General features: G+C 42.1%; 1 protein-coding gene across 8 annotated transcripts in view; it reads right to left on the reverse strand.

Annotated features, from left to right (window-relative positions):
• Positions 1 to 22,012, reverse strand: part of nf1a (neurofibromin 1a) — a 155,606-nt gene that overhangs the window by 98,585 nt on the left and 35,009 nt on the right. For 4 of the 8 annotated variants that reach the window (XM_061682139.1, XM_061682137.1, XM_061682143.1 and 1 more), the window contains exons 8-20: positions 20,266 to 20,423; positions 20,007 to 20,180; positions 19,317 to 19,445; positions 18,985 to 19,059; positions 18,765 to 18,890; positions 16,629 to 16,766; positions 16,432 to 16,545; positions 13,983 to 14,062; positions 13,071 to 13,194; positions 7,965 to 8,211; positions 7,770 to 7,843; positions 3,291 to 3,374; positions 87 to 473 (exon numbers count right to left, since the gene is read on the reverse strand). In XM_061682139.1, the coding sequence (XP_061538123.1) occupies positions 87 to 473; positions 3,291 to 3,374; positions 7,770 to 7,843; positions 7,965 to 8,211; positions 13,071 to 13,194; positions 13,983 to 14,062; positions 16,432 to 16,545; positions 16,629 to 16,766; positions 18,765 to 18,890; positions 18,985 to 19,059; positions 19,317 to 19,445; positions 20,007 to 20,180; positions 20,266 to 20,423 (1,910 nt within the window). Of the gene's footprint in view, positions 1 to 86; positions 474 to 3,290; positions 4,220 to 7,769; positions 7,844 to 7,964; positions 8,212 to 13,070; positions 13,195 to 13,982; positions 14,063 to 16,431; positions 16,546 to 16,628; positions 16,767 to 18,764; positions 18,891 to 18,984; positions 19,060 to 19,316; positions 19,446 to 20,006; positions 20,181 to 20,265; positions 20,424 to 22,012 lie in introns of those variants that run through there. The other 4 variants (XM_061682141.1, XM_061682138.1, XM_061682142.1 and 1 more) reach the window with 4 other exon arrangements.

Below are 22,012 nucleotides of genomic sequence, written 5' to 3' on the forward strand. Positions count from 1 at the left end.
TTGTAAAACTTCTACCATGATATATGGCAAACAAGAAATCAATACTACCAGATTGGGTATGAGGAGTAAAAAAAACCTCCACTCACCGGACCCTGTGTGTCAAAGAATTTACCAATGCTGTTCCGCAACTTATTGAATAGCATGGGGTAAAGGGCAGGGCTAAGCTCCAGTCCCAGCAAGTCTTTGACGTTGGTACGGACATGGAGGCCGACTCTGTCATGGCCACACACCAGCAAGGCCAACAGCCGATCGACAAAGCGGCTGACCGGTGTCTCACTTGAGGCTGATGAGGAGCAGGAAGCTGAGGCAATAGGGTTAGAGATCTCACATGGGCCCATGGAGATCATAGAATGCTTGCGCTCACTCATGGAGCCCATAGGTGGGCTATAGGTGGAAGGGCCAGGCGTGCTGCGTTGCTGGAGACATACACCGCCAAGGGCACACAGGAAGCCTGTCATGTTGATCCACTCCTGCTGTTGGGAGAGGAGACAGACAATCAGGGGAGGGCACCAGGGTCTCCCACAACTTGATTATATTACAGTGAGCCCTGAAAGTACAACACTGGCATCTGTGTGCAAATGTGAATATGAATACTGGCTGGATTGCCTTGATAGAGGCTCTTCTATAAAGTAAAGGCTTCTTTATACTTGTGCGGACGGCGACCGCACTGACATCACTGCGGCTATCCGGCACGTAGTTTGCCTTTATACTCGAGCGCAACCAACGTGCGCAGTTTTGAAAATGTATTGCAGTTCACCTCCAAGTCGAGGGTGTCGCTACAGCTGGTATTGGCTAGGACACCACAGAGTGGAGTTTCCTCTGCATATTTTTGGCCATTTCCGTTAGCCGTTTTTAACTTTCCTTTCAGTAACAAGGAACAAAGCAACAAGAATAGCGACCGTGGAACAGTGTCTACTAGAAGAAATGGACCTAGATGACCAGATGATACGTTTAATTATGCTGCAAAATCGATTGAGAAGGCGGCGTCGTAGATGGTATGTAGAACCAAGGGGCATGCTGACTACGTCATCACAGCATGTGACTAAAACGGACCAATATTGTTGCCGTGTGCGCGGCAAGCTACGCAGAGGGGTCGCGCGGGGCAATTCCTCGGTCACGTGTTGCAATGCGGGCATTGTCGGCCGCGCGACCGCGGGAGTGTAAAGAGACCTTACGTGCCTGTGTCTTTAGAGAGGAAACAAAGAGACAAAACAAGTCTTAACTTTTACACATCACAGAAAAGTGCCTCGTTAACAGGCTGTACAATGAATGAATGAATTATTTTTTTTAAAATGACAAAGTATGTGAAATCAGGCTTCAAAATGGTCAAAAATTTAGACATTCTTTCAGCTTGCAGACACTGTGGGTCTGTCACTGAACGCTCTGAAATTCCCGCCTCCCCGGAACATTCGGTGGCCATGCCTTCATCTACGGCTCCTCAGCGGGGAGAGGATAATACCTAGCGACAGACACTGCGCAAACACACTGACGGGCTGCAGAGAAGCAGCCTTTGAGCTACGGCATAATGACCAGCAGACGCGCCACAGGGACAATTTTAACTGCTTTGAAATTCAACGTAACAATGCGCTTCTGTGACTGCTGAAGGGTGAACCATAAGCGGACATAGTAGTGCAACATGCAGCCTCCCCTTCGATAATTTCTCCCCTCCTCCTCCTCGCCCCATGACGTGCAACCGACAACTGTTACGCTGACAGCCCGAATACTTTTGTGCCAGACCTCTGGCGGCTGGCTGGCAAGGAGCCACGGGATTGGGGATCCCGTCTGGTTTGCCCCTGCCTCGCAATGCAATACGTGCAGTCCCAGACAGCAGAGAGACTGCAGCCCAAATAACAAAAAAAAAAAAAAAAACTTCATGTGACCAAACCCAGAAAAGAGGTAGCGGACTCCCAGTGTGTGCTGCGATAGCTACCGTAACGATGGGTTGATAACGTGATGGTTTGAACCCAAACTTGCTAAAATTTTGTTCAAACCATTATGTTATCTCGCCATAGTTATGCTAGTTATCGAAGCATCCATGTGGAGTCTGCTGTTTTTCACTTGAGAAGTTAAATTTGGTCGAAAGCTGTGGAGGATACAGTGGACCCCCTGCTTTCACCCACTGATTCAGCTATTTACCCATTTATATAAAACCCCAATTCCAATTAAGTTGGAATGTTGTGTTAAACAAATAAAAACAGAATACAATGATTTGCAAACCATGTTCAACCTATATTTAATTGAATACACTACAAAGACAAGATATTTAATGTTCACACTGATAAACTATTGTTTTTCACAAATAATCATTAACTTAGAATTTTATGGCTGCAACGCGTTCCAAAAGAGCTGGGACAGGTGGCAAAAAATACATCAAACAACTGTTTGGAACATCCCACACAGGTGAACAGGCTAATTGGGAACAGGTGGGTGCCATTATTGGGTATAAAAGGAGCTCCCCTGAATTGCTCAGTCATTCACAAGCAAAGATGAGGCGAGGTTCATGTCCTTGTGAACAAGTGCGTGAGGAAATAGTCGAACAGTTTAAGGACAATGTTCCAAACAGGTGACCATTAAATATCTTGACTTTGGAGTGTATTCAATTAAATATAGGCTGAACATGATTTGCAAATCATTGTATTGTGTTTTTATTTATATTTAACACAACGTCCCCACTTCTTTGGAATTGGGGTTGTATGTATGTATGTATGTATGTGTGTGTGTGTGTGTGTGTGTGTGTGTGTGTGTGTGTGTGTGTGTGTATGTATGTATGTATGTATGTATATGTATGTGTGTGTATATATATATATATATATATATATATATATATATATATATATATATATATAAAACCCAGGTCCTCAGAACTGCGAGGCAGACGTAGTAACCAGTCGTCCACAATATATAAATATATATATTTTCCAATATTATCCAATGCAATAAGAATGGGCCTCAATTATACATGGATTTTCGGTATTTGCGGTCTCGCCCGGTCCCAATCCCCCATGAACAGAGGGGGTCCACTGTATTGCCAAACATGGCGGCCCCCTGAAATGGATGAAAATTGATAAATACATTTTTAATTCTTATTCCTGGAAAACAAAATGAATCAGAATACCATGCTTAGACTAATGGGAGCACAGACAATGTATTCTGTAATAATTAATTAATTCCCCTTTAATAGAAAACTCACATTTCCCATTCACGTCTTGAACTACTTTTCTTTACCACATGAGTAATTAATATCGTAGATAAATAGAAATAAGAGCCTGATCCTTCTGGAGGATACCTACCTGCCCATCATCTGCCTTGTTTTTGGGGAAATTGAGGATTTGTTTTGTTGCCTGGTCCCATTTAGTGTATGTGTCCTCCCAAGCCTTAATATGGAACAATCACACACAATATTAACAGAGGTGGACAAACATCAAGAAAATTACATTTTTAAGAGAGCAGTGGAGCCTTGTTTCACCGACAACATTTTCTAAGAAATGTATCGTCGTTTAACGCACTATGCTTTGGTTCGTGACCAGTTTTGGCATGGACGCAGAAAGCTCAGTTGTGGCTTTTCTTGTGCCACGGAAACATCACTGGTTCCATGTGTCACGCATTGGAGGCATCTTTCGTTTTTGCTCTAAATTAGTGCCCAGTATCGCTCCAAAGTAACTGCCAACTGGTGATGGTCTTAATAGGAAGCTTAATCGTACTACTGTTGGGGAAAAAAGAGAGGAAATAATGGCTAAAAATGAGAACGGTGTTTGTCATCTCACTGTGCAGTTTGGTTTGGAAAAATATATCATCTGTATTATTGTAATAATAACATTAATAATCATAATAAATCACATTTGTATAGTGCTTTTCTCAACACTTAAGACACTTTAAATAGGTGCAAACAAACCAAGAGATGGGTAAAATAAATAAATAAATAAATAACGATCCTTGGTAGACTTAGCGGGTGATGACAAAGAGGTCCACTGCCTCCACTGAGGCGATGAGCTCCACAAAAGGAGGCACATGTTGCACAGTGCCACCGCTGAGAAGGAACGTCTGGACAGTGGCCACAACAGACGAAGGAGCAGAAGGGAGAGCAGGATCCGCCATGGCAGATGGATCGGCTAGTCTTGAGTCCATCAGGATGGGTAGTGGAAGGGAGCTAGTCGGCTAGCTGATGGAGCTGGCATGCTAGCTAGCTGGGTCAAAAAGGAGGCAGCGGTCCCAGGGTTAACTGCACCAAGACAGGTGAAAGCATTTCGGGCTTCCGCCTTCATCCAAGGTACGGCAAACAGCTCTTTGTTAAGAAGGCAGCTGATGATATGGCCAAAGTGGCTAATGTGTTCTTATTATTGCGGCCTTATTTATTTTTAGCAACACACTGATAAAACAACAAACATAACTTGTTCTGGGGATGGAACTGATTAATTTTCATTCATTTCAATGAGAAACTTTGGTTTGTGAGCGTTTCTGTTCACAAACGTAGACTCGGAACAAATTACACTGAACAAAAATATAAACGCAACATTTGTTTTTGCTCCCATTTTTCCTGAGCTGGACTCCAAGATCTAAAACTTATTCTTCATACACAAAAGGCCACTTCCCTCAAATATTGTTCACAAATCTGTCTAAATCTGTGTTAGTGAGCATTTCTCCTTTGTCTTGATAATCCATCCAACCTCATAGGTGCAGCATATCAAGATGCTGATTAGACAGCATGATTATTGCACAGGTGTGGCTTAAGCTGGCCACTACAAAAGGCCACTCTGAAATGTGCAGTTTTTCTTTATTGTGGGGGTTCTGTGGGGTCAGAAAACCAGTCAGTATCTGGTGAGACCACCATTTGCCTCACGGAGTTGTAGTGGACAGGCGCTCTGCAAATCGAGGCGCCACAGAGACTCACAACCACTTGAGAACCCTACTCCTCCACGCTGCCCTGCTCTCCCGTCAAATCTGGATTCCTGTCTCCAAAAGACCCCTTCCCAGACCAAATGGTTGGGGAAGACCATGTGGTTAATATTCACCCACGCGCGTGAGGCTCCACCCACTGGTGTTGAGAGGAACTGCAAGCGCCATAACTTGTGGACGTGCCTTTGATGTTTGTTAACGGAAGATTAAAATGTCTGCTTTTATATCTTGTAAACTCTGCAGAAATATTCCAAATATATGCCTTGGTGTCTGTGTCCCCATTCTCACTTTGACTGTTCCTCTGCAAGATTTTGAAAGCTGTTCATGATTTGAAATCAAACAGTATGAAATGTTGTATTGCACAATAAGCAACCCATCTGCCACGACCAAAGTTTAAACAATGATTCTATGCGAGGGAGTACAAAGTTAGGAGTGTTTGAGATTAATATTATTTTAAAACCCATTTACTCAAATTTGTAGACAAGATTCAGGCTGGTGGACGTGGTCTTCTCCAAGTCGGAACTCCCTCTTCCTACCCCCCCCCCGGGGTATTTAACTCGAAACTCACACCTCTCTGAGAGTTGAGTTGAGGCTCGTTTGGTTTTTCGTTCTCCTCGTACTTTTGGTGGCAGCTCGCCAGCTAGGTGGCCTCTGGCCAACCCTCCCCCTTCTTTTGTTCCCTTTTTGTATCTCGGCCACCTCCGGGAGCCACCACGTGCGCGAATGCCCGCAGCAACCTTGCCAGCGGCGTTTTCGGTCGAAGAAGTCGACCATACGGCTCAGATTGCTTTCCCTAGCCACGGTCGGTCGGCGGGGCCTCAACAAGCAGCTGCCGGCATCCCGGACGGGTCCCGCACGCCTCTGAGGGCCAGAGCTCGGCCCACTACCAGGTCAATCGGCAGGGAAGTTATGAGCGGATCTCAAACGGGACAACAACTTTCCTTTCCCATTTCTTTTGATTTTTGTGCATCTGGTTTTTCTTCAACCGAACTTCCCTCGTTTCCGCCTTAAGTCCGGAGGAAGACCACCCCCAAAGACCAGCTGATCTAGGTTCGTGAGTCGACACTGCAATCCTTACTATGATGTACAACATCAGTGGGTAATAATTGTGGGGAAATTACTAGCTTCATACGAAATCCCAACTTTGCCTTCTCTCGCTCTGGCTCAACGCATTAAACGCTCACACGCCCATTTATTTTAGCCCAGCGACCACACACACGATGTCCTCTTTTCCATTTTCGTACGCCTTATTTTCTTTCGTTTACCCTTAGTGTTATTTTCTTGTTCTAGTTTGTAGTTGTGTGTTTCATTAAATACACCATAAAATTCCACTGGTGGTCGTATTTTGTGTGTTCTGAATTTAAGTAAACCTCTGTAACCTAAGACTCAAATTGTCGTAGAGTATAGCAACCTCCAGATTATGAGACTGATTAAAAAGCTTTGTCGTCATTTCGCCTCAAGTTAAACTTTAAAAAAATGACGTGGTGCCCTTTTCAAGACATTAGTTTGATTTTAACAATTAAATCAAAAATACGATAAACTGGAAGTAACGCAAACGTCGCTCCCGGCTTATTACTCTATCCTACATTAATTACAATTCTTATTTGTCTTATAATCACTACATAGTGCAACACATCTCCTTCGCATAGAGTTGATCAGGTTGTTGATTGTGGCCTGTGGAATGTTGGTGCGCTCCTCGTCAATGGCTGTGCGAAGTGAACACGCTGTCGTATACGCCGATCCAGAGTATCCCAAACAGGCTCAATGGGTGGCGTGTCGGGGGAGTGCGCTGGTCGTTGCACATAACATACACCTGCCAATACCATAACACCACCGCCACCATGGGCCACTTGATCCACAACGTTGACATCAGCAAACTGCTCACCCACACGACGCCACACACGCTGACTGCCATCTACCCTGAACAGTGAAAACCCGGATTCATCCGTGAAGAGAACACCTCTCCAAAGTGCCAGACACCCTCGAATGTGAGCATTCGCCACAAGTCGGTTACAACGAAACAACTTCAGTCAGGTCGAGACCCCGATGAGGAAGACGAGCGTGCAGATGAGCTTCCCTGAGACGGTTTCTGACAATTTGTGCAGAAATTCTTCGTTTATGCAAACCGATTGTTGCAGCAGCTGTCCGGGTGGCTGGTCTCAGAAGATCTTGGAGGTGAACATGCTGGATGTGGAGGTCCTAGGCTGGCGTGGTTACACATGGTCTTCGGTTGTGAGGCCGGTTGGATGTACTGCCAAACTGTATGAAACGCTTTTGGAGACGGCTTATGGTAGAGAAATGAACATTCAATTCACGGCCAACAGCTCTGGTGGACATTCCTGCAGTCACCATGCCAATTGCACGCTCCCTCAGAACTGTGTGATAAAACTGCTCATTTCAGAGTGGCCTTTTATTGTGGCCAGCCTATGACACACCTGTGCAATAATCATGCTGTCTAATCAACATCTTGATATGCCACACCTGTGAGGTGGGATGGATAATCTCGACAAAGGAGAAATGCTCACTCACACAGATTTATATTTGTGAACAATATTTGAGGGAAATGGCCTTTTGTGTATGTAGAATAAGTTTTAGATCTTGGAGTCCAGCTCACGTAAAATGGGAGCAAAAACAAATATGTTGCGTTTAAATTTTTGTTCAGTGTAATTTGTTCTGAGTCTACATTTGTGAACCGAAACGTTCACAAACCGAAGTTTCTCATTTATATTTTTGTTAAGTTTGAGAACCAAGACTCCATTGTAATTAAATGATTTTATAATTATTATAGCATTAATTCACATTATCAATTGGTTTGCTCAAGCTGCCATGCCTCCAAACATCTTCCAAGCTACACAGAAAGGTCAGAATCACTTCACCTCAATGTTTCCAGGTGTGGGATGCTCAATCCTCCTGAGCAAGGCCATTACTCTCTTTTGCAATGTGGAGCGACCTAAGAGCAAAAACTAAACTTTTAAAGTGCACAGGATGCCAAAGTTAATCTGGAGCTTTTAAGGCTCAGATTCAACATCATCCTGCTTTTTCCGCAATACAATCAGTTTTGATTGACTGACCTGTTCCCATCATGTTACTGATGGAGGCAAGTTCACTGAAAGTGGGGTAGTTTGGTAGGATGGTCTGGACGGAAACTTCATCAGCGGCACTACGGATGTCAGCCTCTTCACAGAGGTGGCGGAAACATGACATTGCCACCAACACAGCCTCTGTGTCTGGACTCCACAGGAACATGTAGAGACAAACTTCAAGCTTGGTCTGAGCCTGCCTGCAAATTGGGATACCTCCACCCATGGTGGCACACTCCTGTTGGAGGCACAAAGTATTAGACATAGCTGTCTATAAATACCATTTCACAGTTAAGCATGACATATCGTGCTAAATTGGCCTGTTTGCAACAAGTATAGTTTTGTTTTGGGGTTTTTTTTTTGCAAAAAAGGGGATACTAAACAAGAGTCAAGATTATGCATGGGATGCTGTAAAATAAGTAGATTCAGATTCTAAGATGACAAGACTGTGACAGTGGATTGCCGTTTACTGGTATGTGAGCAACTATAACTTGCTTTAGATACAAGCATCTATACGTCACATTTATCAAATTCTAAGTGTAGATGGCAAAGGGGTTATTGTAAAGTAGTGGTTGAACAACTTCCGATTTTTTGCAGTTGACGCTGTGATGATAGTTGAGTCAGTCTACTGATCAATGAAGTCATAGATATTTTTTCCAGTTATCAACTCGCTGTCCATACTTTTGCCTGAAAACAAGCGTGCTCGCTCAATTTCCCCGCCGTCCTTGGTTGCACTGGCTACACCCCCCCCCCCTCCTCCCACTTTAAAGAACTAGCTCATCCAATCACATTCAGATACCAAGACTTCACAGACAGTCGGAACTTGTAAAACTAACAAATTCATGTAACACTACTGCAGGGTCGCCACTCGCTACAGTTTATGTTTGTGTGTGTGTAAAAACACACACACACACACACACACACAGTCCCCTCCAAAACTATTGGAACGGCAAGGTCAATTCCTTTGTTTTTGTTGTATACTGAAGACATTGGTGTTTCAGATCAAAAGATGATTATGAGAAAAAAGTTCAGACCTGCAGATTTTATTTAATTGTATTTACATCGAGATGTGTTAAACAACTCAAGGCAGAGCACCTTTTTTTTTTTTTTAACCCACCCACTTTTAAAGTGAGCAAAAGTATTGGAACATGTGACTGATGGGTGTTTCTAGTTGCTCAGGTCTTTTAGATTGATTAATTAAACATTAGATAGTTTGTAACTGGCTTTGGGTTCCACCTGTGAACAAGCAAATATGAAGACCAAAGAACTGTCTATTGGAAAAAAGCAAACCATTTTGAAGCTGAGAGACGAGGGAAAATCGATCATAGCTATTGCACAAACATTGGGGAGAGCCAATACAACAATTTGGAATGTCTTGAAAAAGAAAGAAACTACTGGTGTACTGAGCAACAGACATCGAACAGGTTATCAACAGCAGTTGATGACAGAAACATTGTGAGAGCTGTGAAGAAACACCCAAAGTCAAGAGTCAGTGACATCATTGCCAACCTCCACAGAGTAGGAGTGAAAGTATCAAAATCCACTGTCCGAAGAAGACTTCAAGAGAGAAGTATATAGGCAATATCACAAGATGCAGCTGAAAAAAAGAATCGGAATGCCAGATTGGATTTTGCAAAGAGGTACAGCGATGAGCCACAAACGTTTAGGAACAAACTTGTATGGACTGATGAGACCAAGATTAACCTCTACCAAAGTGATGGAAAGGTCAAAGTATGGAGCAAGAAAAGATGAGCTTGTGTCCAAAACACACAAGCTCATCTGTGAAGCATGGTGGAGGTAATGTCATGGTCAAGTATTTATTGATGATGTAACTAATTATGGCAGCAGCAGAATGACTTCTGAAGTCTACGAGACCATTTTGGCTAGCAATTTACAGAAAGATCTATCCATCCATCCATTTTCTGAGCCGCTTCTCCTCACTAGGGTCGCGGGCGTGCTGGAGCCTATCCCAGCTGTCATCAGGCAGGAGGCGGGGTACACCCTGAACTGGTTGCCAGCCAATCGCAGGGCACATACAAACAAAACAACCATCTGCACTCACATTCACACCTACGGGCAATTTAGAGTCTCCAATTAATGCATGTTTTTGGGATGTGGGAGGAAACCGGAGTGCCCGGAGAAAACCCACGCAGGCACGGGTGAACATGCAAACTCCACACAGGCGGGGCCGGGGATTGAACCAGAGTCCTCAGAACTGTGAGGCTGACGCTCTAACCAGTCGTCCACCGTGCCGCCCAGAAAAATCTATCCAACTAAATCGGGACAAGCTTGCAACAAGACAACAACCCAAAACATACTGCCAACACAACAAAGGACTTCATCAGGGGAAAAAGTGGAAGGTCTTTTTTTAAAAAACATTTTTTTATCCTGTTCGGCTGTTAGGTCAAGCAGAATTGAAAATCTGTATCCTTTTATGCCGGAACAGCTTTACCGTGTCACAGTGGAGTTTTTAAGCTTCCAATGTGGTTTCTTAGTATTATAATTGAGGTTTATTGAGAATCAGACTTGATCAGTCGAACAAAGTTTCTAGAAGGGAGAGAGAAACAAAGACAATAGACAAAGCACTAATTGTAAACAGGATGAAAGAAGTAAATCATTACATTATCTACAACAATGAAACATTAAATATGAGTGTTGCATGGGGATGTAGTGCTACACCCTGTGAGGGAAGGACAGGACAAGATAGAACAGGACAAGGACAGGAGAAGACGCATGCAGGACAAGGGTCGTGAACCCGGCTGAACAACTGAAGTGTCGTGGGATTAATTATGTAAATTATAAAAGTCTACAGGACGAGAGTATAAGTGAGGGGATACACAAGCGATTGACCTCACAGCCAGTGAAAAGAGTCCTCGGGGTGTGTGCCTGCGGATACATGCAAGTGAATTGACAGTTTTACATGCACAAAGACTGACAGAAGTGTCCTGTAATTGCTGTGTCCGCACCACGGGGGGTGAGAACTCCACCCAATCAATCGAGGGGCGGGATCAGGCCCAGGGAGCACCACCCGAGAGCAGCCTGGCGGACGGAACACGTCTCACACAGAGGGACCAAGGGCGGTCCGCCAGCCCCACCGAGGCGCCCCGACAACTGGCCACCCAGTGGGGGCCGCAGGGACCCAATGCCACCGCCCCACACGCCCCGCCACCCCACCCCCAGGAGACCCAGACGCCCTCAACCCACAGGGCCCGCGATGCACCCAGTCCCCGCCCAGCCCGAGGGCGGGAGTGTCCCTTTGTTTGTTGGAAAGGAGGGCGGATACCCGACAAGGGAACGATAAAGGAAGGGAAACCAAGGCGCAACCGCGAGCCATGAGAGGTCAGCCTCAACACCAAGCAGTCATCCTGCCCTGTGGAAGGTCTTAGACTGGCCAAGTCAATCACCGGACCTTAAACCAATAGAGCATGCATTTTACCTCCTGAAGAGGAGACTGAAGGGAGAAACCCCTAGAAACAAACAAGAACTGAAAGAGGATATTTAGATTCAACAGCCATCAATGGCAGTGAATGATTAAGATAATTTAATAATGTCTGTTCCAATACTTTTGGTCACTTGAAAAGTGGGTGGCTTCAAACAAAACGTGCTCTGTCCTGAGTTATTTATATCTATACACTCACACACACTCACACACACTCACACACACTCACACACACACACACACACACACACACACACAGTGGGTACGGAAAGTATTCAGCCAGAAAAAAAAATTAATTGTTGAAATTTTTGCAGATTTATGAAAAAAGAAAAACTCGGACACACAGCCATAAGTATTCAGACCCTTTACTCAGCATTTAGTAGAAGCACCCTTTTGAGCGAATAGAGTCATGAGTCTTTTTGGGAATGATGCAACAAGTTTTGGACAGCACCCAAGTTAAATATATGAGTGTCACAGCAAAGTGTCTGAATACTTATGGCTGTGTGAAATATCACACATTTTATTTTTTTAATAAATCTGCAAAAATTTCAACAATTCTATTTTTTTGTCAGTATGGGGTGCTGTGTGTCCATTAATGAGGAAAAAAAAAAAAAGAACTTTACTTAATCCCAGCCATTTTTCAAAAGAGAACCCCCTTTCAAGACACAGAATATTGTGTTCTATCGCTATATAAGCATGGCACCCACCAAAAAAAAAAAGATTAGTTCCATCTTTCAAACAAAACAAAAAGTTTGTTTCTACCTTTTTCCATTGTTTAGTAATTAGCGGTAGAAAATAGGTAAATGATATAAAAATTCTAAATTGTATGATGCACTGCTGCCATCTTGTGTCCGTTTTTATGGGGATTAAAATTGCTCCCATGCCTAATCCTATGGTGAGGAGTGATGTCAGCTCCTTTCTGAAGCCTATGGCCCAAAAAAACGTAAAAGACGTAAAGGTGATCCAGTTCTAAAAGACGTTAAGTTTTTTTGTATTAAATGGGTTAAATGGTTTTAGCAAATGGCTGCAATATAACAAAGTGAAAAATTTAAGGGGGTCTGAATATTTTCCGTACCCACTGTACATAACTGTTTACAACAACGCTAGCCATGCTGGGATATACTCTGACGCTGCATGGGGCCGTCATCCTTAAAACATAAGAGGCTTGCTATCAGAGTATTTCCCAACATGCCTAGCTTCGTTGTAAATCGTTGTTAAAATGCTGTTTTATGTCAACTGGTCCCCTAATCCTCTTAATACAGTAGTTCATAATGTGAATGTTAATAGATTTTATGTGTTTTTATTCCCACTCTGCATCTTGTTGTTGCGTGTTAACAATTTATTTTATATTTCTGGAACCAGAAGTGAACGTATCATCCCAACAGATGACCCATCTAGTCTCATTACTCCGTGCAAACTGGCTCACTTTTCCTATACCCATGTATAATTCACACTATTGAAAATGGAAGATTTTCGGAAGACACAAATTGCGCATTATACACAACAAATTAGGCTATGTATTTGTACATCAGTTCGGAATGTTAAATTGTTACTTAAAACATTGACTGTACATCACAGGTACCGCTGTACATTAGTTCCATCTAAAACATAGATGATACAATGAGAGTTGTTTGGTGCTGCAGTAGGGCAGACAGTACCTTATTCTTGAGGAGAAATTTATTCCTGCAAATGAGGATCTCTCGCAACCACTTGAGAACTTCAGTGCCATTGACCATCTGCTGTCCAATCAGTTTGCGGCAGATAAGGAACAGCACCTGTGAACTAATGGATAAATGTCAAATGTAGTCAATAAAATAAAATCAGCTCAAAACTACGCTTGACTCGAGTGACTACAGTGGGCAAAATAAACTTGGTGCATCAATTAATGCATGAATTAATGTAAGAAATAGAAGATTTTGGGGAAAAGTATACCAATTTATTGCTCACAATTTTCTAGAGGCTTCTATAGTTCCAAGCACATCCCTGCTTACATACACTGTTTACCCTTACAACATGGCTGCAGAGAGGGAGCGACAGTGTAGTGTACAAAAGCAGAGTCATTGTTGCCAACTTAGCGAATTGGTCGCTATAATAAATTTTTTAACTTTTCTAAACTTTGTAGAGGCTATGTTTCCAAAAAGCGACTTGTGGTTTTAACTCCTGCAAGAAACAGACACCATGAGTGGAATCATTTTCACATTGTGGTTCGTATGACAAGGAAGGCAATTAGGAAGACAATAGCGTAGAACATTGCAGACTGGTGCCCATTTATACAATACATGTTTGGTAACTTTCTTATAGGTGTGAATGTGAGTGTGATTGGTTCATGTCTCTATGTATCCGCCCTGTGTGTAACTGATACGCCGTCTAGGGTGAACCCTGTTTTCTCGTGTAAAGTCAGCTGAGGCTCCATCTTACTGAACAGGATAAGCTGTATAGGAAATAGATTGACGATGCTGCTGTTGCCTGACCAGCAATAAACAATGCATGACCTTAAACCAGTAATATATTTGTATTACAAAGGGGCAGGTGCATGCCCAATCCCCCTTTCCATATACAATTTAGAGTACCTGATATCCCAGAAAGTCTCTATCGGAGCATCAGGATTCCACTGTTCAATGGACTCTGGCTGATGCAGCACTAAAAGAGCCTAGACAGACAGTAGGGGATGATCAGAAAAGAAAAAGACAAATCACAATGAGAAAGGAAAAGATTTGACAGACAATTGCAAAACCAATATACCGGGTGATTGAAAAGTAACTCCCCATTTTTAAGTACTTGTAATTTATTTCTGAACTATAATTCTTACAAGAAATGAACATGAGAAGAAAGTGTATTGCATGGAGTTTTATTTAAAATTCTATACGGACGCCAGCATTAGCCACCAGTTTCACCTTATAGTCAATGAATGAGCACACCAACTGTTGCTCAATTGAAAATCTACCATAAAACATGCAAGACCAAAAGAGGAACATACTGTTTGAAGCAGTGGAAGCAAACCTTACTACAGCCCAAGATGGGGTCCTCTATCATCGACAAAAATCACCCATGTGTCATCGCTGCAAAAACCCAAGTATACTCACTCCACCTGAGGCACCATAAAGCCACTCTGGATCAAAGTAATCACAGCTTCTCTAGTCGTTTCTCTCAGCCGAATGACTGTGACTTTCTATGTGTCAATGTGTGAGGGTGAGAGGTAGGGTGCACTGCAGTAAGGACATAGGAAAGCGTCCCAAACACTCAGCAGAGAAAAAAAGTAAATACACTAGTTACATATTGACCGATGTCGATTTATCAGCGATACATTATAATGAGCCCAATTCATTATAATTACCTAAAATCCACCAACACAAACAACCTACATCTCCTTGCCTGTATTGCTCCTCCCAACACTAGTCAGAAAGTTACATTCGACAAGACGCAGGTAAAGATGGTCATAATGTTCAACCCCCAACAACATCCTAAATGGCTCCAAAAGGATTCCCCTACCAGCAAACATGCAAATACCACATGCTGAAGAACTTATTCCTGGCTCAGACGCACCTTGGATGCAGTGGAAAAATCTGAACTGCCTGAGAACAGGACCATCCAAGGTTGCTCTAAATAATTGGGGCTACAAGACTAGATCCAACCATTTATGAATGTGGAGCAGACTACACCATGGAGCGTTGCCTCATCTGACCTCTAAAGTAAAATATTCTTCACGCAGAAAGACATTTATTTTCACCGCACAAGTACACGTTGGTGTACAAATTTAAGATTAAAATTAAATTTGCCTCATTTCTTTGCTTTTTTTGTTTTGGCCTCCAACTTGAGCCAGGCCCTTCTCAACCTGCACCTGATGCCTGCTTCAAAAGATCAGTGCAACAAATACAACACTGGCTGATCTGATGAGCAAAAATGTTGCTTAAACGTAAGAGCAGCAATAGAGGATGTCCGCTCCAAAGGTGGTTAGAGTAGCCAAATATTGTACTCAAGTAAGAGTACTGTTAGTTGACAAATAATGTGACTCAACTAAAAGTAAAAAGTAGTCTTCTAAAGAATTACTTGCACAAAAAGTACAGAGTGAAATAATTACTCAAGTACTGAGTAAATAGTGAATAACTTCAGATTATTTTTAACCACAGCATGAACATCCATAAAAAAAAAAAAATTACAAAATAAAATGTAAATGTGCAAATTCTGATGTTGTTGTGTGCGTGTGTGTGTTTGTACAGTCAAAACTCCCCAAAAAAATCTGCATTTTACTGCTTGGTGTTTTCTTAAATTATAAGTGAGCTGAAATATCCACGTTCGGGCAGACAGTGCCAGACTAACACTACAATACATGAAAGCTGTTGTTTTTGTTCGTCTAAATATAAACACGAGTAGCACGCAGTTACCTTCATGGTCACGACGACTTTCTCAACATGTTCGCCACGTAGGCACGACGATCACCGGGGCTTTATCTAGTGTTAATACCTTCGCCCGGAAGACGTTGTGTGAGATCATGTGACTTTCTTGTGTCGTAGGACTGGTGAACTCGACTTAAACGATACTAGCGCTTAAATTGGATTGGCGCAAACAGCGCCCAATGCCGAATTTGAAGTCGTAGTCTTGCGCACGAAATAGTTGATAAATAAGCAATAATTGATAAGTAAAAGTAGCGAGCGACATTTAGATTATTGTAACGGAGTAAAAGTACCGTTACTTATTAACAGCAGAAGCGGCGGAAGTGTTTTTCTGGTTTCATTAACTCCTGTGACTTATCCAAAGCAGGTCCCGAGCACACAGGCGGAACCTCAGGCCAATGCGCTAGCATATTAATCCACCGCGGAGTAATATTCACAATTTTACAACTCATCAGATCTATACGATTTACATAAATAGCCTATTTTGAGGTCAAAAGGCGACTGATTTGCATGTATGTAGAAGGCATTTATTTAAGGAGAAATGGTAACTGTTGATACAGACTGTGATTCTACCTGTCTTGGACGCATTAAATGTGCTGTGAATGTTTTTTTAAATTCAGTCTCCAACCTCCATAGCTTCTTGTGAGAGTTGGGTGGTGTTGGTGAGAGGTACTAGTTGCACCAGACCAATGATAAGCTCAGCTGTGCTGCTCTGCATCTCTGGGGCTTGCTTCACAGGATTCTACAGAATAAAAATGTAAAAAAAAGAGTCACATTCAGTTAGAAAGGGCCTTGAACATGAAAACATGATAGATAGTTACTCACATGCAACATGAGCTTGGGGTCAGCGTGGATTAGTTTGACCAGAGCAAGGAGGAGGCACTTGTAACTTCTTGTATCCAGTTCTGTAGTTTTCTCTTTGAACTTAAGGCTGGTTGTCACCTTCCCCTTGAAAGTCAAACTCTGCGAGAGATACCAGTAAGAAAATGTTTAAGATTAGTAATGACTCAATAACACTGAGGGTGATATCAATAATGACAAGAATATTCTGTTCATGCTCAACCTTTGGTACGTTACGCCGCATTTCCATTCATAAGGCTCTAATGGGCTCAATTTGGGGAAGAGGGTTTTCGAGACGTATTATGGAAAAACAGACTTTTAAATTGTTGGCATCCAAACATTTGAGTATCTGAAGTGCCTGGTCACCGAAGTGCACAATTAAACAACCAAGTAAATTTTTGTGAAGAGCCTACTTCCACAACCCGTCTGTAAGCAAGCCGTTCAGATTTTGGAGCCTGTGATGTTACAATTTGTGTTGTGGAATTTGTCCACAACACAAATTGTGTGTGGTGTGTGGAATTTGTCTCCGGTAGTTGGAGCCGCTCTAGTACAACAGACAGTCAATTTACAGAACACTTTGGGGACATAAAGACATTGACAAAAAACAATTGTGCAAAAAGATGCAGAGTCCTCTAGCACTTAGAGCAGTTCGAATGACTAATATTGCAATAGTCCGGTGCAATGACCATTGTGCAAAGGGCATGTCTAGTCGAGTGCATGCACCACATGCACAGAGCTGTACACTAAGCCTGGATTTACACTTTACAAGTCCGAGTGCCCAATTGTAATATAATGCATTACGTACTCTATATATTTCAAGTAACGTAACGATAGCATAACCTCCTTTATTTGAGCTCATTTTATAATCTTGAACAAAAGCAACCTTCATTCCAGTGTAGTGACTGACTCAGTTGCCAGAACCCCCCCACAGCATGAAATGTGATTTGAACCATAAGCAGTTTTTTTTCCAAAACTAAAGTATAAACAGTCAGTCCAATATGCTTGACCTCTGAGTAAAGAGAGCACCAAGTTGAGGTTATTTTGTATTAATATATGAATTTAAACCCATTTTATCAAATTTGTAGACAAGATTCAAGCTGATGGGTGTGGTCTTCTCCATCCTCTTCGACACGCCCCTGAGGTACTTCTCTCGGGTTCTTGTGTTTTTTCTCTCCTCTGACTTCTTAGTTCTGGTCTTCCTGGCATCTCGCCAGCCACGGCCCGGGTTCGGCCTCATCCTCCCCCCTGCCCTTTCTTTGTTCGGGCACACGGCTCAGTAACCGCGAACACCGGGATGAGAACAGATTCGGCTTTCCAGCCTATCCGTGGGCCACCGCTAGGTGATCAGGGCAGCTGCTACTAAAGTACCAGGTACGCTTCCAGCCAAGCGTAATCGCTCTGAAATTGCCAGCGAGCCCCTAAAAACGCAGGAAGAGAAACTTTTTTTTACATTACGTTAAACATTTACGTTCGTGAGTGGACATGGAGAGTGATTGCAAGACTGTACAATATTAGTGCCTAATAATTTCGGGGAAATTACAAGCTTCTCTCTGTCGTCCGGAATGGACGCATTAAACAGTCGCGTTTTCCACTTCAGTCCAACACGCGTTGTTCTATTTCCCTTTTCGTACGCTTATTTTCCTTCTTTTTACCATTATTAGTGTTATTTTCTCTCTTTAGTTAGACCCCTTTGTGTGTTTCCCTTAGATCCCTTGTCGATGTCATTAAATATACTATAAACTTCCACTCTTGGTTGTATTTTGTGTGTTCTGAGTTTAAGTAAGCCTCTGTCATCTAGAACTCAAAATTTCATAAAGTGAAGCAACCTTCAGATTACGAGACTGATAAAAAGGTTTCTCGTCACTTTCCCTAAATTTTATCCACATAAAAAGTGTTGTGGTGCCCCTTTACTAGATAAAATAGTTTGATTTTAACGATTAAAGTTAAAACTACACAAAACCGGAAGTAACGCAGGCTTACTTCCGGCTTATTCTTTTCTCCTAAATTAATAACAAAATTAGTTAACCCTCATATACGCTACAGTAGAGACAAAATGTATTCAAGAAAATAAAATACAGTTAATTATTATATTCATCATACTCTAGGTTTTTGTACACTCACCGGTGTCATGCGTAGAGGCGCATGGGTGCTTTGGACAACCCGGTTGAGGGTGTCTGAGAACATAAAGCGAAGCTCTCCAGAGTAGCAATACACAGCATCGATCTTAGGCCACCAGTCCAGATGAGACTGCATGAAGGCACACAGAATCAGCGATGAAGTGAAGAACTGCATAAAAGAAAATATATCAATACGACGGTCTAATAGCCCTCTAGAGACTTACATTGGTGATTATTCTGTGCAATGAGTTCACCAGGACAAAGTGAAAGGTAGAAGGAGAAGAGGAAGCCAAACAGACCTTAAAATAAAAAAAGAATGGTCATCAGAACTTTGAATTAATTGGTGAAAATAATATTTTCAATTAAAGCAACAGAAAGGAGTATTTTTTTTAAGTTTGTTTCAGGGCTCCTTCAATGCATTTGATTTTTTTTCCCCAGGCCAACATGGTAATAACATATTGAAAGCAGTAAACAGGGATCTGGTTATGGTTGGAATGAGTTTAAATTTGTATTTTAAAGTTAAATTACTGAGCAGTATTGCTTTATGTTAATCCACCTTAAAGTGCTGGTTGTTGTGAGGATTGATGCGGAAACAGGAGACAAAGCAGTCCATCATAAGCTCAACATCAGCATTCTGGCTGCCTGCCCCCCTCCAGAAGGGTTTTGCTGGGTTGAACAGCAAAGCCTTGTGGAACAAGAGGCAGATGTCATATGATATAAAATGTGGGCAATTCTATTCTATTCTCACATCACACCAGTAATTGATCAAGGCAAAGTGTAGACTGTACATACGAGGGAATACTGGTTATTTATGTTATTTAAAAACAAATGTAGAAAAGTAAAGAAAATAAATATATCCTGAATCTAAAAAACATCCACACTTCCAAAGAGCTACAACAAATATGTATGAAGTAACATTCTCATTTAATAAAGGGGCTTGTCATAAACAATGATTTCAAAGTTAATGGACTTTTGTGTGGCTGATACTAATTATTAAGTTATAATTAATTATTAAGTTATCACAATTAGAAAAGATGGTTTAAAGTGTTGCATTAATAAAAGATTTCATTGGATTTTAAGATGAGTGGTCCTCTGTCTTTTGTATTGAACAAACAAAAAAAATATTCTTGACGGGGGTTGAATTTTAAATTAAATTGCTTTCTTTCTTGCAGTATCAAACACTAATCGTACTCTCAACAAACAGACAAGGGAGGGGGGGGGGGGGAACGTAAGAAAATATTCAAACCTTGAGATCCATAACAATGGACTGTACAAGGAGAAAAATAGTCGAGTGATCCTCCCAGTTGATATAAGTTGAGGCTTTACACAGTTTTACACATGCAATAGCAGCGCTCTCCATCAGCTGCTTGCTACCACCCTGACCGGCTAACGCTTTCCGTAAACTGTCCAAAAACAGTTTCTGCAGGCACAACAGGAAAGAGACAAGACCCAATTAATAAGTACGAGGGTAGATTACTTTTTGTGTGTTCCCCTTTCCCGTTCACCTTGTTGGCCTTGCTATCTTCCACAGTGTCTTTGGAGATTGTGTGCGTGATCTCTGGGCAGAGGATCAGGAGAATGATCTGAAGTGGCCACACTGCAGCTTTCCTTTTGGCACTCTCTGCAAAGCTATCCACCAGGTCAAACAGCTTCTCAGCAGCTTCTGCAGAAACAAAACAGCCACAGTGAATTACCATCATACCAAAAAGCGACATTAAGCCATTCAAATATACAGTATGCAAGTAATAATAATTATTAATTGTAAATCAGAGCGACCGAAACAAGCTGTACAGGACAAACAACTTTATTCTATGATCAACCATCTAACATCTTTATCATCATGGCTCTGTCAAATGCAATTTTGTTCACAAAATTAAAATTACAACTAATTATATTTTAGCATTTAAAATATAAATAAAATGCTTCTGCATACTTGTGTATTATTGAAATTAAAATGTGATTTGGGTTAGTTACCAGTGCTGTAAATAAAATAAAATCAATTAATCGCCATCTTCTAAGTGGTGTTCTAATAAATGTGTCAAGTTCTTTAAATCTAATCTTCAAAAGAACGAGGAAAGAGTAAAGTTAATAAATTGTTCATCCTCATTCAAATCCGGTATACAGTGGGTACGGATAGTATTCAGACCCCCTTAAAATTTTCACTCTTTGTTATATTGCAGCCATTTGCTAAAATCATTTAAGTTCATTTTTTCCTCAATGTACACATCACCCCATATTGACAGAAAACATTGTTGAATTTTTTGCAGATTTATTAAAAAACAAAAACTGAAATATCACACAGTATTCAGACCCTTTGCTCAGTCTTTAGTAGAAGCACCCTTTTGAGCTATACAGCCATGAGTCTTTTTGGGAATGATGCAACTAAATTTTCACACATGGATTTGGGGATCCTCTGCCATTCCTCCTTGCAGATCCTCTCCAGTTCTGTCAGGTTGGATGGTGAACATTGGTGGACAGCCATTTTCAGGTCTCTCCAGTGATGGTCAATTGGGTTTAAGTCAGGGCTCTGGCTGGGCCATTCAAGAACAGTCACGGAGTTGTTCTAAAGCCACTCCTTTGTTATTTTAGCTATGTGCTTAGAGTCATTGTCTTGCTGGAAGGTGCATCTTCAGCCCAGTCTGACGTCCGGAGCACTCTGGAGAAGGTTTTTGTCCAGGATATCCCAGTACTTGGTCGCATTCATCTTTCCTTCGATTGCAACCAGTCGTCCTGTCACTGCAGCTGGAAAAAAAAAAACAGCATGATGCTGCCACCACCTTGCGTCACTGTTGGAACTGTATCGGACAGGTGATGAGCAGTGCCTGGTTTTCTCCACAAATACAGCTTAGAATTGAGGCCAAAAAGTTCTATCTTGGTCTCATCAGACCAGAGAATCTTATTTCTCACCATCTTGGAGTCCTTCAGGTGTTTTTTTTTTTTGCAAACTCCATGCGGGTTTTCATGTGTCTTGCACTGAGGAGAGGCTTCCGTCGGGCCATTCTGCCATAAAGCCCCGATTGGTGGAGGGCTGCAGTGATGATTGACTATCGAGAACTTTCGCGCATCTCCCAACTGCATCTCTGCTCAGCCAAAGCGATCTTTGGGTTCTTCTTTACCTCTCTCACCACGGCTCTTCTCCCCGATTGCTCAGTTTGGCGGACGGCCAGCTCAAGGAAGGGTTCTGGTCATCCCAAACGTCTTCTATTAAAGGATTGTGGAGGACTAGATCTGTGCCTTGCCACAATTCTGTCT

The sequence above is a fragment of the Phycodurus eques genome, chromosome 7 (genome assembly GCF_024500275.1).
Source record: "Phycodurus eques isolate BA_2022a chromosome 7, UOR_Pequ_1.1, whole genome shotgun sequence".
Classification (NCBI taxonomy): domain Eukaryota; kingdom Metazoa; phylum Chordata; class Actinopteri; order Syngnathiformes; family Syngnathidae; genus Phycodurus; species Phycodurus eques.